The sequence below is a fragment of the Leopardus geoffroyi genome, chromosome B1 (genome assembly GCF_018350155.1).
Source record: "Leopardus geoffroyi isolate Oge1 chromosome B1, O.geoffroyi_Oge1_pat1.0, whole genome shotgun sequence".
NCBI classification, from domain to species: domain Eukaryota; kingdom Metazoa; phylum Chordata; class Mammalia; order Carnivora; family Felidae; genus Leopardus; species Leopardus geoffroyi.
Window position 1 is genome coordinate 42,945,380 of NC_059327.1, and position 17,361 is coordinate 42,962,740.

The 17,361-nt window shown below is 34.8% G+C and overlaps 1 protein-coding gene across 6 annotated transcripts in view; it reads right to left on the minus strand.

Moving 5' to 3' along the window:
- Nucleotides 1-17,361, minus strand: part of LOC123588620 (A disintegrin and metallopeptidase domain 3-like) — a 151,853-nt gene that overhangs the window by 101,022 nt on the left and 33,470 nt on the right. For 5 of the 6 annotated variants that reach the window (XM_045459806.1, XM_045459802.1, XM_045459804.1 and 2 more), the window contains 2 exons: nt 9,868-9,944; nt 8,982-9,159 (listed from right to left, as the gene is read on the minus strand). In XM_045459806.1, the coding sequence (XP_045315762.1) occupies nt 8,982-9,159; nt 9,868-9,944 (255 nt within the window). Of the gene's footprint in view, nt 1-8,981; nt 9,160-9,867; nt 9,945-10,783; nt 10,941-17,361 lie in introns of those variants that run through there. The other variant, XM_045459805.1, reaches the window with a different exon arrangement.

A 17,361-nucleotide genomic window follows, 5' to 3' on the forward strand; every position in this document is an offset into this window, starting at 1 on the left:
TAATGTGAAACAGCTTTTCACATGTTTATGGCTCATTAATTTGGTTTCTCCTAAGTTCCCTACTAGAAATTTTATGTTTTGATATTTAAGCCAATGCTCTAATTCAGTTTTTTAAATAAGAGTCAAGATTCATTTTATTCCATATGGATGTCCAGTCTTCTAGCAGCATTTAATGCAGACATCATTCTTTAACCTTTTAAAGTCCCTAGCACCTTTGTGGAAAATCAATCTGCCATCAGTATGTGGGTCTACTTCTGACCTATTCTGTTCCACTGATGTAATGTCTATGCTTACACCAATCACGGTATATATCTCTATAGCAGGGGTCAGCAAACTATAACCCAACGTATGGCCACCTGTTTTGTAAAAAATATCTTATTGGAATAAAGCCACACCCATTTGTTTATATGTTGTTTATGCTGCTTTCATGCTACAAAGGTAGAGTGAGGTAGCTGCAATAGATCATATACCTCACGAGCCTAAAATATATACTACCTAGGCCTTAAAAAAAAAAAAAAACAGAGGTAATGTGAGTCCTCTATTTTGTTCTTATTTTTATTTATTTTTTAAATGTTTATTTATTTTTGGGAGACAGAGAGACAGAGAGCGAGTGGGGGAGGGGCAAAGAGAGCTGTCAGCACAGAGCCTGAAGCCGGCTCCAACTCAAGAGCTGTGAGATCATGACCTGAGCCGAATTCGGACACTTAACCGACTGAGCCACCCAGACGGCCCTATTTTGTTCTTCTTTTTAAAACTGTGTGACTATTCTAGGATCTTTGCATGTCCTTATGAATTTGAGAACCAATTTTCACAAAAATGTTTTCTGGAATTTTGATTGGGATTACACTGAATCTACAGATCAATTAGGGGGAAATGAACATCTTAACAACATCAATATCTTTGTTTCCTGTGACTTTGCTAGACTCTCTTACATTCCTGATAGCTTTGGTAGAGTTTCTTTGTGATCTCCTATATACAGAGTTAGGTCACTAAAAACATAAGGTTATTTTTTCCTTTAAAAAATGTATGCCATTTATCATTTTTTTCTTATTGTATTATCCAGAAACTCCAATAAAATGTTGACTGAAAGTAGAGAAGGCAGACATCCTTGAATTATTCCTAATTTTAGGGGCTGTTTAGTCAGTTCATGCTGTAACAAATATACCACAGGCTAGGTGGCTTAAACAACAAACACATATTTCTCACAGTCCTAGAGGCTGGGAAATTCAAGATCAAGGCACCAGCAGAGGTGGTATCTGGTGAGACCACTCTTCCTAGTTTGCAAATGGCCATCTTCCTTTTATATGCTCACACAACAGAGCAGAGAGAGAGATCCATGTCTCTTAATTTTTAATAAAAGCATTAATCCCATCATGAGAGCCTTACACTCACCACCTAATTTAACCCCAATTATTTTTCAAAGGCCTCAACCTCCTAATACCATCTTACTGGGGGTTAGAGTTTTAACATATGAATTTGGGGATAGAGCATGCAGTCCATAAGAGGGGCAAAACATTCTATCACTTAGCATTCATTATGTTAGGTAGATACTTATAGATGTTCTTTATCGGGTCAAAGAAGTTTTCTATTCCTAATTTTTATCATGAATGGATACTGAATTTTGCCAACTGATTTTTCTGGAACTACTGATATGGATTTCTTCATAAATATGTTAAATTGTTTTATTCAATTCCTATTTTCCTGTACTGATTTAAGTAATAATGCCTCAAAGTCCCATAGATACTATAGTCAGAATTTTTGAAAATAAAAATGTCTTTATACCATAATGGCAACTCGACTGGGTAGAAAAACATTGGGATATTGTCAATTTCCTAAGGAAGCCATTCTCTACACCCCTTATATAGACATTCCTGACTATCTTACAGCACTTAATTTTGGCAAAGGCTAAAACCAGTCTGAGTTTTTCCACCTTTGTGGCTGACTTTCTTTGATGCCAAGATTCCTATAGAATTATTCATTATTTATATAGTCCAACATATTAACCATACTATATCTTGGTGTTGTCAGTTTTTATCAGGGTTTCTTGAGATAATTTTCAAATTCAGGACTCTTCTATTCAACGAAGTTTTATTCTTTACTAACTTGGAATACTTTGGGTGCTATTTAATTCATGAATGACAATTGTAATTATCTTTAATTTCTATTATCAGTCTTTCATATTCATACTCCATTAGCCAGGATTCCCCAGAAAAACAGAATAGGATGTGTGTATATATAGACATTTATTATAATTTATTATAATTAGATTTATTATAAGGAATTGGCTCACTTAATTATAGAGGCTGGCAAGTCCAAAATCTACAGAACGGGCCAGTAGGCTAGAAATCCAGGGACAGCTGATGCTACATTTCCAATCTGAAGGCAGTTAGCTGAATGATTCTGTGGGATGGTCCATCCTTTTGTCCTAGTCAGGACATCAACTGATTGGATGAGGTCCATCCAAATATGAAGGGCATTTCTGCTTTACTCAAAGTCTACTGATTTAGATGTTAATCCTGTTCAAAAACGCCCTCACAGAAACACCCACAAAACTTGACCAACTATCTGATCAATATATCCCAGTCCAGTTGACACATAAAATTCACCATTACACATTCTAGGTTTTTCTCTACCATTGTTTATATATAATAAACAATGCTTTCTATTCTCTTAAACCTGACTGTAATCTCACGGTGTCTATTCTCTTGTTAGTCTTATCAATGTCTTTCATTTTTAAAATAGCTTTTTCGGGGCGCCTGGGTGGCGCAGTCGGTTAAGCGTCCGACTTCAGCCAGGTCACGATCTCGCGGTCCGGGAGTTCGAGCCCCGCGTCAGGCTCTGGGCTGATGGCTCAGAGCCTGGAGCCTGTTTCCGATTCTGTGTCTCCCTCTCTGCCCCTCCCCCGTTCATGCTCTGTCTCTCTGTGTCCCAAAAATAAATAAACGTTGAAAAAAAAAAATAGCTTTTTCTCTTACATTTACTTCCTGAGCACTTCCAAGGATCTTTTAAACAGACTATATAAAGGTAGGCCCTTAGTGTACTACAGACCATATCTCTGGGGTCATGGTCATATTATCTGGGTTTGAATTTTAATGCTACATGTTACCAGAGAATTTCCTAGGAAAATAATTTAAACTCTATAAATCTGTATCTTAATCTGAAAAAGGGGGTAACAGTACCAACTTTTAGAATTGTTGAAAAAATTGGAAAGATAGGATATATGTAAAGCTCTTAAAACAATATGTGGCACCTATGAGGCAGTACATGAATATAAACTAGAAGTTTTTTCATTCACTTTGGATTTTGTGTTTTTCCACCTTACATTTTATACTTCTATTTCATATGCTCCATGTTTACTCCTTTCCAATTATTATTATTTTACAACATATGTAGTTCTTTCAAGTCAAACCATTCTTGAACAAAGGGTGGGGATTAGTGACTTTTATTACACTTTTGTTTTATTATAAGAAATGGCCAATTATCCAAGGATATTTGTTTCCTTCTCCAAGAGAAGAGATGTCTATGAGACACCTGTCCAGGCCCAACTCTTGGGGTGGGGATGCATTCACACTTCTCCCCTTACTCTTGACTAAATTCAAATAACCTAGTAGGGGACTCCTGAGCCAAAGCTAGGAAGGGAATCAACCGGAGAGTTTCATCACTTTGGTATTTTCATGAGCAAGACATAAACCTGTTAAGCCACTGAGAGTTGGGAATTGTTTGTTTTAAAATCTAGTGACATTTGACCTAATAGTGATTCTCATGAAAAATACCGATTGAGGACAGCTGCTTACACAATTCTTCCATCTTTTCATCTGGTTGAAAGTTCATGATATTTGGCAACTATTGTTTGTGAATTTGGTTGTGATTGCTTTTGGTTACTATCTTCAATCAGGATGAGATTAGGGTCTCTTTGTTTCTGCTTAATTATTTGTTTCATTTTGGGGGTAAGAACATGTCACATTAGGAGGAAAAGAAATAGTTTCAATCAAAAAATTTCAGTTATGTAGTTCTGGGTTGGTACAGAATTACAGACTGGAAATCACTTTGCCTCACTTTAAGTAATTGTGGTATTGTCTTTCAACTTCCAGTATTGCTGCTAGGAAATTTCAGGCTATTCTGCATCTTGACTATATAAGAAACCCGATTTTTTAAATATCAGAACAGAAACTCATCTTAAATAATTCTGAGAATTTTTCTTGGATTATTTTGTGATTTATTCAACTCTTTATTTCCTCTCTTTATTCATACTGGGACTCCTATTGTATCATCCGAATTCTTATTTTATTTTAATTTCTTATCTTTCAAATTTCCCTGTCATTTGTCTTTATACTTTACTTTTTGTGTGATTTCTAAAATTTTATTTTGTGAACTTCCTATTGAGGTTTCTCTTTTTTTTTCATTTTTATTATCATAATTTTAAATTTCTAAGAAAAATTACAGGTTGAATGTAATTTTTTAAATAGCACTCTATTCTTAAATTTATAGATGAAATATTTTCCCTTATTCCTCTGAGGATATTACCATTTTGTTTTCTTCACCCTCTGTATTCTTTGATACCTAAAGCTTTAAAAATTTGTTTTTTCATGTCTCTATCTTCCATATTAAATTGTTTCATCATATGTCTAGGGCCCCTTCATATATTAGCAATTGAGTATTTAACAGTTTATTCCCACATCCCTATGACCATAAATGGAATTTATAGGCTATTTTTTTCAGAGAAAGCAATGTGTCTGGATTGTTGGCAGGGAAAACCCTGTCGATATGATTAGTTTTGATTCTTTTGGCTAGTTTAATTCCTTCCTGAAGAGGGGTCTTCCAATACAATTCTTAGAATGTGTAAGCCTGGTTCCCAATATCCAATGTGCCAAGTTTAATTTAAACACACCAGTTTCAGTATGATATTCCTCTTCCACCTGGAAATACAATAGAACATCTGTGTGTGGTGTCCCCATTTCAGAGACTCCCCAAAGAAAACAGCTTTCAATTATGTCAGTCTCCAGGTGATTAGTACAGGAAGCCAAGGTTGCTAAATACTTATACAACTTATTTTCAATGAATTATCTTCTTGGGCCCACCTTTAAAATCACTTCCTAGGGCAACTGGACAGGCAATTCCAAAAACATTTGAATAGTACTGCAGTACATGTCAAGTTTCCAATAGCCTATCCCAATTACCCAGTTTAGAATTCAAATTTGGGGCACTAAATCAGCTATCTCCAATGTCCATTGTTAATACTCCTCTCCTGTTTTCTTTGTGTTTGTATGTTTATGCTGGTTTAAAACTTCCTTTTCATTCCAGTGGGTTTTTAAAAAGGGGCAGGGGGTAAAGACATGTGTTTAATATTCCTTTAATAGATAAAACCTTTATGGTATATTGTTTGGTTTCTCTTCTACTTTTAAACTCTGGATTATAATGAAGGTATTTACCTTGTTTATAAGTGTATCTGTGTTTACTTTCATGAATGTTAAAATATGCTTAAAATAGAAACTTTTATGTTATTTTTTTCTGTTGCTTTGACTGAAGATATTCACTTTCTTTTTTTGTGCTCATAAAAGCATTAGTCATGTGCAAACATGTTTAACTAAACCTATAGATTTAAGTGTATCAAATTCAGGATGAAAAGCAATTGTCAAGTTACTTCATAAAAGATATAAAATTCCCAAATACATACAAATATTGATCTCCAGTCCTGAAATGACATCCCTGGTTTCTTCTTAGGTTCTGAAATGTTTATCTCTATTTTACTTCATTATTACATTTTGTTTGTACCCAAACTTTCCATAATTACTTCCAATTACCTTTCCCCACAACATTAGAAAATATAGTGATCAAATAATAGTAGTAGTGATTTTTACTGGGATTTTACTTGTCTACAAACTATGCTAAGGAATTTCTATCTATAAATGTACTTAATCTTTGAAATAATTGTATGAGTTAGATATTATTTTTATTATCAGTTTTTTACAGATAAGGAATTTAAACATAGATTATGTTACTCGCCAAAGTTTTTGTGGCTAAAATGGACAGACTTGTAATTCAAATCAAGGCAATGGAAGGTATATTATCTCTATCTTATCTAATCTCTGTCTTATTGCTGATTCACTGGAGGGGGTCTTTTTCCAAACTTATGTCCATCTCTTAGGGTCTTCCTCTGCCACAGAAGAGTATTCATGGAATCCTTTAAAGTTTTTCAATTTACTATGTGATAGTACTCTATTTCAGTGGCAAAAATTGTCTTCAATTGTATTCAGTGTTGTATTAAAACATGCAGATGGTTTCCAGAGCTGGCATAAAGTTGGGGGTCATCCCTATATATGATTATATTTTATAATTTTATGAGCTTCTAAAAGGGCAGTTTTATTAATCTGTATATGTACCAATATCTTTGACAAAATAAATACATGCAAATTAAAGCAACAATGAGATGGAGTTCATCATAAATTCAGTTTAAGTACCACTCATTACTATTTTGTTTTGCTTCTCTTTACATTTATTTTTGAGAAACAGAGTGAGACAAAGCATGAGTGGGGAGGGGCAGAGAGAGAAGGAGACACAGAATCTGAAACAGGCTCCAGGCTCTGAGCAAGCAGTTGGCACAAAGCCTGATGTGGGGCTCGAACCCACGAACTGAGATCATGACCTGAGCCGAAGTCAGACTCTCAACCAACTGAGCCACCCAGGCGTCCCTGCTTCTCTTTAATGTGATATCCAATCATGATGAGAATATGTAGACAGGGATTCATATATATCCATATATATGGATATATATATATATATATATATATATATATATACACATGTATGTATAGATAGATAAGATAGATAGATAGATAGATAGATAGATGATAGATAGATATCAAAAAGCCAGGTGACTGGGTGGCTCAGTCGGTTAAACATCCAACTCTTGATTTTAGCTCAGGTCATGATCTTACAGTTCCTTAGATTGAGCCCTGCATTGGGGTTGTGCTGACAATGCAAAGCCTGCTTGGGATTCTCTCTCTCCTCTATCTCTGCCCTTCCCCCCTGCTTGTGCATGAGCACTCTTTCTCAAAATAAATAAATAAACATTAAAAAAAATAAAAACACAAAATATGACATAATTTTGTAACATATTTAAGTACAAAAGGGTACACATCAAAATGACTGCAGTGGATTCCACAATTTCATTTACCTCTAGAAAACGGCATATGATCCATTCTTATTTTCCTTACATATGTGTCTATTTAATATTTTAATAGATGTTAACCAATATATTTAATTTAAAGTAATAATAAGTGTAATATAATTTACCGATAAGTAAAAATGTGCATTATCCTTTTAACAACAAAAAGGAAATTTACTCCACTTTGAAATTTCCTTTTTGCTATTAAAAGATAATGCGCATTTTAAATTTCCTGTTTGCTATTAAAAGGATAATGCATATTTTTACTTATCATTAAATTATGTTACATTTAAGAGTCACATGCACCCCAATGTTTATAGCAGTGCTATCAACAATAGCCAACTAGTGGAAAAAGTTTAAATGCCCTTCAACTGATGAATGGATAAGGTTGTGGTGTATATATACAATCGAATACTAGTGAGTGATCAAAAAGAAGGAAATCTTGCCATTTGCAACAACATGGATGGAACTAGAGTGAGTGTACCATGCTAAGCAAAATATGTCAGTCAGAGAAAGACAAATATCATATGATTTCACTCATATGTGGAATTTAAGAAACACTACAGATGAACATAGGGGAAGGAAATGAAAAATAAGATAAAAACAGAGAGGGAGGCAAACCATAAGAAACTCTTTAAAAAAACAAACTGAGGGTTGCTGGCGGGGTGTTGGGTAGGGGGATGGGCTAAATAGGTGATGGACATTAAGGAGGGCACTTGTTGGGATGAGCACTGGGTGTTATATATAAGTGATGAACCACTGGCTTCTACCCCTGAAACCAATACTACACTATATGTTAATTAACTTGAATTTAAATAAATTTTTTAAAAATCTATATACTTATAGATCTACATTTATAATTAGATATATTAAAAGAATTGGAACAAAGACTCCAATACTCTAAAAGCACTATCTGTCTATAGACAATGAGATTTAGGACAATTTCTTGCCACTTTTCCACTTTTAAATTTTCTATCAAGGGGCGCCTGGGTGGCGCAGTCGGTTGGGCGTCCGACTTCAGCCAGGTCACGATCTCGCGGTCCGGGAGTTCGAGCCCCGCGTCAGGCTCTGGGCTGACGGCTCAGAGCCTGGAGCCTGCTTCCGATTCTGTGTCTCCCTCTCTCTCTGCCCCTCCCCCATTCATGCTCTGTCTCTCTCTGTCCCAAAAATAAATAAACGTTGAAAAAAAATTAAAAAAAAAAAATTTTTCTATCAAAATAACACTTTGCTACAAAGAAAAAATGTATTGGCAAGGAAAATTCTGAGAAAGAAATAATCAGCAAATTTGTGTAACATTATATTAGTAGAATGTTAATTCAATAACAATGCAAATATATATATATGCATCAATATACTTGCAATTAGGAAAATGTGAGAATTTTTATTGTTTAATTATGTGTGTTTATATCTATTACATTTTCTATATATCATATGTCTAAACATAAAAATATATTTAAAATTTTTTTAACGTTTATTCATTTTTTTTTTTTTGAGAGACAGAGAGTGAGAAGGGGAGGGTCAGAGAGAGGGGGAGACACAATCTGAAGCAGGCTCCAGGCTCTGAGCTGGCAGCATAGAGCCTGATGTGGGGCTCGAACTCATGGATGGTGAGCTCATGACCTGAGCCAAAGTCTGACACCCAACCAACTGAGCTACCCAGGCACCCCAAAAATATACTTAAAATAAATATCTTACAATTGAAATTTTAATATAATCAATATCAGTTTAAATCTGTTTTCCAAATGTAACACATTCCAATGTGAATAAATTTATCAAAGATAACACAAGTGAAGATCACATTTAAGTGGTTACTTACTTCTGATTTCACAAGTATCCGGTAGGACTGATCTACCACTTGGGTCGTGGGATAATTTTCTTGTAAGGGTAAAAACTCAATTTTATTATTCTTTATTTGATAAAGCATATGCTCATATGCAGCTGCAGATTCCAATGGTTCAATGCCATAACTGACGTTCTCCAACTGCAATAATCCCCTAAACATTTAAACACATAAAAAAGAAATAAAAAGATAATTAATATAGAGTACCCACTGAGAAATGTAAATCACCATTAAATAAAAAATTTTATAGAAATTTAACAGTGGTGCTTGTGGTCTAATATCTAAGAATCATCTCTTTGTACTTTGATAAACTTTCAAACACAATTTTATAGCTTCTCTCTATTATGCCATTTGGAGTCATTGTGGTTCTAGTGTGACTAAGAAATTTGAATATTCTTCAAACTAGTTAGTGGAAGCTATTTCTGCATAAGTATTATGACTGCATGCCTGGGACAGTGATTAAAAAAGAGAAGGAGGAAAAGAAAGTATATGGGAAGAAACACAATCAAAGTCTCTATTTTCTTTGTCTTCATTCTATCCTTCAAGATGTTTCTGAAAATTAAAAGATCACACAAGATTTTGGGGACGCCTGGGTGGCTCAGTCAGTTAACCGTCCAACTTCAGCTGAAGTCATGATCTTGCAGTTCATGGGTTCAAGCCCCACTTTCAGACTCTGTGCTGACAGCTCTGAGCCTGGAGCCTGCTTCAGATTCTATATCTCTCTCTCTGTCTGCCCCTCCCCCATTCACACTCTTGTCTCTATCTTTGTCTCTGTCTCTCAAAAATAAATAAACTTAAAAAAAATTTTTTTAAAGACCACACAAGATTTTCAATCATGTTCATCTCTAGAAAATGCCATTACCTGAGTCCAGAACAAGTGCTAAGTGTCACAACTGATTTTGGAACCTCTGCGGCGTATCCTTGATAAAGGCAATGGCCCTAAAGAGGAGTATATGAAGATACATTCATGAATAATTGGGCTTTTTAAGTTTTTATTTAAATTCAGTTAGTTAGCACACAGTGTAATATTAGATTCAGGTGCACAACACAGTGATTCAATACTTCTATACAACATCCAGCGCTCATCACAACAAGTGCATGAATGATTTGTAAATAAAGTTTTTGGTTTATCCTTACTTCCTAAACATCATCAAACATTCAGATGTAGCCATTACCATATTATCCACCAAATATTGCATTACTTGCAATCTCTTCCTCTTAACTCTATTTGATTAAGAATAATCATGACTCTTATCCTTCCCCAGATAATCCTTGCTATAATTCTAAATTTTTTTCAACTTCCTTTACTGCATCTTTTCTTTCTAAGCCACATTTCTTGAATGTATACTTTATAACTACTAACTTTATGTATCTCACAGTAGTAATTTGACTTCAAATCTGAATATTTCACTTATTTTTTAAGTTACCCAAAAGTATCTTAAATGATATTTCTTTTTTTTTTTAATTTCTCTGTAATATCTCACCATGTTTATCATCTTATTCCAAGCTCTCCTCTCCATGGACTTTCACAGCATTATTCTTCCCAGGTTCTCCCCTAATACTCTCTTTCAGTGAATATTCCCATCTCTCCCCTTAAAATTCTAGTGATTCTACAGTCAGTTCTGTTCCTTTGCTAATGCTATGCTATTATGATTCACATTCTTTCCTATGAATTTGTTTATATGTTGTTATTATACATTATTAGCTGCCATACATATTATTTCCATTTGTTCCAGATAGGAACTTTCCTCACTGAGAGGCAGTGGCACAGGTAATACCTCTTACCACCACAGGCTGCAATAGCAGAGGTCCAGTAGAGCTAGAAGAACAAAGCACAACAGAATAACTTTAAAACCTACAAGAAAGCTAAATTATCATTCAAACAACACACTCTAAATCTAAACTTAAACTGGGTGACTGCCTTCACAAACAGAAGACTTAAATACCAAGGACACAAGCAAAAATCACCCACTATATCAAGAACTGAAGAAAACAAAGAGAGAGAGAGAGAGTAACAACCAACTGATGCCAATATTGATATGAGACACATGTTGGAACTAGCAGATAAGATTTTAAACCAGCCATGGAGAACTGCTTCAGTGAACAATTACAAATTATCTTGAAAGAAATTACAGAATAGAAATAAAAGCCACAAAGAAAGCAAATAAATTATTAGGATAGGCTCAAAAGTAAAGTGGAGATGACAAGGGTTAGAATCTCTGAACTTGAGGACAGATCAGTAGAATTTATCCAATATATGAAACAGAAAAATGAGCTAAGAAAATCCTAGAGCCTCAAATAAGCTGTGGAACAATACCAGATCTAAAATATATATCAGAATCCAAGAAAGAAAACAGAAAGAACGTGGAGTTGAAAAGTACTCAGAGAAATAAAGGCTGAAATTCTGGTCAGGAAGATAGAGTAGGAAGCCCTGGACCCCCTACCATAGAACAAATACACCAATTTAGCAGTAATACATGGACAAATTCTCTTTATGATTAATCAAAAACTAATTGAAAGGCTTCTGCACCACTCTAGGAGAATGCAAAATCAGACTCATTAAAGCCAGTATAGAGATTTGGTATACCTTACATCAGGGACACTGTCCAGGGCACTGCCATATGATCACAAAGAGACCCTTCGTTTCCCAGCTTGACCAGGGAAGGAAAGGGATTTTTCACATATCAGGTGCCCCAATTTTTCTGAAGGGGCTACCAAAAGAACTGTGTCACCAGTCTTGGAGCCCTGATGAGTTCAGCACAGCTAGCAACCCAGGCAAAAATAAGGGTGGTGACTTGGACTAGTTACACATAATTGATCTGCAACACAGAGTAATTGATCAGCACAGAGTAAGTTAATGCAAATTCTAGCTTTCTGGCTTTCACTAGAGAAGGAAAAAGTTTATTCATGCATGCAGTGCCCCACTCCACCAAAACTGCTCATAGAATTAGCATCTGTCTCACCAATCCTGGAGCACTGATAGACCTGGTACAATCTAGTTGCCTCTACAATCTAGAGACCAGAGATAGCAGTTTGGAATGATAGATACCTTTGATCCTCCTTCCTAACCAGCACAGAGACAGCAGGACAGCTTCTACCTGAAGAAATAAAAAGTTAGTAGAAGCCCCCAAAATCAATGGCAAGGCTGATTTGGGGAGTCCGCATCTGCATAAGGCCAGTTGGTGAAGACTGGGAGAGGTGACTGCTTTGACTATGAGCCAACAACCCAAACAGTGAGTCAAGTAAAATGAAGAATCAGGAAAAAAAAGTTTCAAACAAGGAACAAGATAAATCTCCAGAAATTGACCCTATTGAAATGAACTTAAACGATTAACATTAGGGAGAAGTTAAAAAGAACTTTCAGACACAAACTTCCAGCTACAAAATAATAAGTAATGGGGATATAATATACAGTACAGTGACTGCAGTTAATTATTCTATATTATACTATATTGTCTATTTGAAAGTTGCTAAGAGAATAGATCTTAAAATCCAGTAACTGTATGGTGATGGATGTTAACTAGAATAACTGTGGTAATGATTTGACAACATATACAAATACTGAATCATGTTGAACATCTGAACCTGATATAATGTTAATGCCAATTATACCTCAATAAAAAAATAACTCTCATAAAGATACACACTGAGGTCAAGAGAACAATGCATGAACAAAGTACGAATTTTTTTTCTTTTTGTTTTTAATATAATTTATTGTCAAATTGGCTAACATACAGTGTGTAAAGTGTGCTCTTGGCTTTTTGGGGTAGACTCCCATGGTTCATCACTTACATACAGCACCCAGTGCTCATCCCAACAAGTGCCCTCCTCAATGCCCATCACCCAGTTTCCCCTCTCCCCCACCCCCCAATTAACCCTCAGTGTGTTCTCAGTGTTTAAGAGTCTCTTATGGTTTGTAAATATTTTTCCCCTTCTCTTCCCCCATAGTCCTCTGTTAAGTTTCTCAAGATCCACATTATGAGGTAAAACATGATATCTGTCCTTCTCTGACTGACTTATTTCACTCAGCATAATACCTTCCAACTCCATCCACATTACTGCAAATGGCAGGATTTCATTCTTTCTCATTGCCAAGTAGTATTCCATTGTATATATGAACCACATCTTCTTTATCTATTCATCAGTTGATGGACATTTAGGCTCTTTCCATAATTTGGCTATTGTTGAAAGTGCTGCTATAAACATTAGGGTACACGTGCCTCTATGAATCAACACTCCTGTATCCCTTGCATAAATTCCTAGTAGTGCTATTCCTGAATCATAGGGCAGTTATATTTTTAATTTTTTGAGGAACCTCCTCACTGTTTTCCAGTGCAGCTTCACCAGTTTACATTCCCACCAACAGTGCAAGAGGGTTCCAGTTTCTCCACATCCTCGCCAGCATCTGTTGTTTCCTGAGTTGTTCATTTTAGCCACTCTTCCCAGTGTGAGGTGGCATCTCAGTGTGGTTTTGATTTGTATTTCCCTGATAATGAGTGACAAACAAATTAATAATTTAAAAAAGAGATAGGATGGGGCGCCTGGGTGGCGCAGTCGGTTAAGCGTCCGACTTCAGCCAGGTCACAATCTCATGGCCCGTGAGTTCGAGCCCCGCGTCGGGCTCTGGGCTGATGGCTCGGAGCCTGGAGCCTGTTTCCGATTCTCCGATTCTGTGTCTCCCTCTCTCTCTGCACCTCCCCCATTCATGCTCTCTCTCTGTCCCAAAAATAAATAAACGTTGAAAAAAAAAATTAAAAAAAAAAAAAAAGAGAGATAGGAAAATTCACTAGAAAGTTTCAACAGCAGACTAGATCAAGCATAAGAAAAATATCAACTTAAAGACAGGTCTGAGTAGCAAACAGACTAACTTACTGGGGTATTATCAAAGCCTAACTGACCTGGGGAAGAGAAATACCCAACTCCAGCCCACTTGGGCCATTCTGCCCCACCTAAGGAGGAAGAAAAAGAAAAACTGAGAAAGATTTGTGATGTGCATAGTCCAGAGGCACAGGCCAAGTAAAACACTGAAAGTTAACCATATGACTAAAGAACACTTTTCTCCTCACAGCTGACCACTACATTACTGAAGGCATATTTATAGCAGTTCCTTTCACCTGCTACATCATGTCCAGCTATTGAGAAAAATACCAAAGGCAAAAACACAATTTGAAAAGACAGAGCAAGTATCAGAAACAGACATGGCAGGAATGTTAGAATAATATTTATTATTATACTAAGTGCTCTAATGGATAAACTAGACACTGTGTAAGAATAGATGACCAATGTAATCAGAAAGATAGAAATCCTCAGAAAGCACCAAAAATAAATGCTAGAGATGAAAAAACACCATAACAGAAATGAAGAGTACCTTTAATGGCTCACTGGTAGTTGAGAAGTGACTGAGGAAAGAATCTCTGCACTTGAGGATATATCAACAAAACTTTAAAATCTGAAAAGAAAAATAAAAGACTAAAACAGAAGAATATATTCAAAGACTACGGTACAACCACAAAAGTTGTAACATACACACAATGGGAATAACAGAAGGAGAAGAAAAAGAGAAAGGAGCAGAAGATATATTTGAACAATAATAACTGACAATTTCCCCAAATTAATGTCAGACACCAAGTCACAGATCCAAACAGCTCACAGAATTCCACACAGAATTAAAAAAACAAACAAACAAATAAAACCCACTACACCTTGGAACATCATTTTCAAACTACAGAAAATCAAATATAAAGAAAAAGTCCTAAAAGAAGCCAGGGGGAAAAGACTTTTAACTATAGAAGAACAATAATAAGAATTACATAAGATTACTCTTCATAAATCATGCACACAAGAAAAGATTAAAGCAAAATATTTAAAGCATTGAGAGAAAAAACACCCTGCCAACCAAGGATTCTATATCTTGCAAAATTATCCTTCAAAAAGAAAGAAGTAAAGAATTTATGAGACAAACAAAAATTGAGGGAATTTATTGCCAGCAGACTTGTTTTCAGAAATATTTTGAAAAAATCCTATATAGAAAAGGAAAATGATATAGGTCAGAAACCTGAATCTACATAAAGGCAGACTGCTGATAAGGGAATATGATAGTAAAATAAAAACTTTTTTCTTATCCTTAACTGATATAAAATTTGTTCAAATAATAGCAACAATGTATTTAACTACATATGTTTATATGGACACCTTATATATCAGATATACATTTTACATTCATATTTCATATATATATAATATGCTTATATATAAGTAAAGTGAATGAAAGCAATGATACAAGGGATGGGAGGAAAGAACTAGGGTTATTTTTTATTATAAGGGACTCACACTACCTGTGATATGATACAGTATAATTTGAAAGTGGACACAGTTGAACTCAGCAACATCATCAATCAACTGGATATAACTGACATCTATAGACTACTTCATCCAAAAATAGCAGAATATACATTTTTCTCAAGTTCATAAGGAACACTCACCAAGACAGACATTCCAAGCCATAAAAAGCACACTAGCAACTTAAAAGAATAGAAATAATACAATGTCTGCTATTAGACCACAATGGAATTAAGTTACAAGTCAATAACAAGAAGATAGCTGGAAAATCCCAAACACATGCTTCTCGGGATGTTTGAGTGGCTCAGTCGTTAAGCGTCCAACTCTTGCTTTTGACTCAGGCCATGATCTCACTGTTCATGAGTTTGAACTCCCATACTCTCAGCACAGAGCCTGCTTGGGATTCTCTCCGTCTGTCTGTCTGTCTGTCTCTCTCCCTTTCTCTCTGCTCCTCCCTCCCCAGCTCATGCATGTGTGCTATCAAAATAGAAGAAAATTTTTAAAAACTTCATGCTTCTAAAGGACACACAGATCAAAAAAGAAATGTCAAAAGAAATTTATTTTTTTAACTAAATAGAAATAAAACATAGCTTTTCAAATTTATGGGAAGCAGCAAAAATAGTGTTTAGGGGGAAATCTATAGCATTTAATGCATATATTTAAAAAGAAGAAAGTTCTAAAATCAACAATCTAAGTTTCCCCCTTAAGTAACTAAAAAAAGAAAAGCAAATTGAATCCAAAGTAAACTAAAAAAAAAAGGAAATTATAAGACACTGAAAACAGGAAATCAACACAGAAAATGAATAAAACCACAAGCTGGTTCTTTTAAAATATCAATAAAATCAATAAGCCTCTAGCCACACAGTCTAACTTAAATGAGAGAAAATAATTACTAATATCAAAATTAAAAAGGCAACATAACTATGGATCCCATAAGTACTAAAAGATAATATAGGAATATGATGAACAACTCCTCACCCACAAATTTGAAAATGTAGATGAAATGGACCAACTCCTTGAAGAACACAATTCATCAACCCTCACACAAGATGAAATAGACAATCTGAATGGGTCTGTATTTATTAATCAAATATAAAATTAATAATCTTCCAAAACAGAATGCACAAGGACCAGATAGGTTCATTGTTGAACTCCTCCAAACATTTAAGGAAGAAATTGTACCAATTCTCTACAAACTCTTTCAGAGTATAGAAGCAGAGGGAATACTTTCTCACTCATTCTGTGGGGACAGTATTATCCTAATACCAGTCAAAAATATTAAAAGAAAACTTCAGACCAATGTCTCTCATGAACATATATGCAAAAATCCTTAGCAACATATTAGCAAATCAAGTCCAACAATTAATAAAAATAATTATAAACCACCAACAACTTGGATTTGTCTAAAGTATGCAAAGCTGGTTCAACATTCAAAAATGAAGTAATGTAAGGTAAGCAATTACAGAAATAGGTTAAAAAAGAAAAATCAGTAAAATCAGTAATGTTTCACAGGACAAAATCAACATGTAAAAATCACTTGATTTTATACACTAACAAATAAAACTTTATTAGTTTAAAACTAATAAACTTGCTTTAAAAGCAAACCTATTTATAATGGCACCCAAAAGAATAAAAAAGGAATAAATTTAATAAAGAAAGATCTATACCCTAAAAACTATAATACAGTGATGAAAGAAACTGATGACAATGCAATAGTAAGATATCCTGCATTCATGAATTTTAAAAAAATATTATTAAATGTCCATACTACCTAAAGCAATCTACAAATCAACACAATCCCTAATTCACTGAAATTCTTCACAGAACCAGAAAAAAAAAAAAACTAAAATTTTTATGGAGCCACAAAAGAACCCAAATAGCCAAAGCAATCTGGAGAAAGCTGAGGAATCACAATTCCTGATTTCAAACTCTATGGCAAATCTACAGTAATCAGAAAATTATGATATTGGCTTAAAAAAAACAACAGATAGAAGAACAGAACAGAATTAAGAGCCTA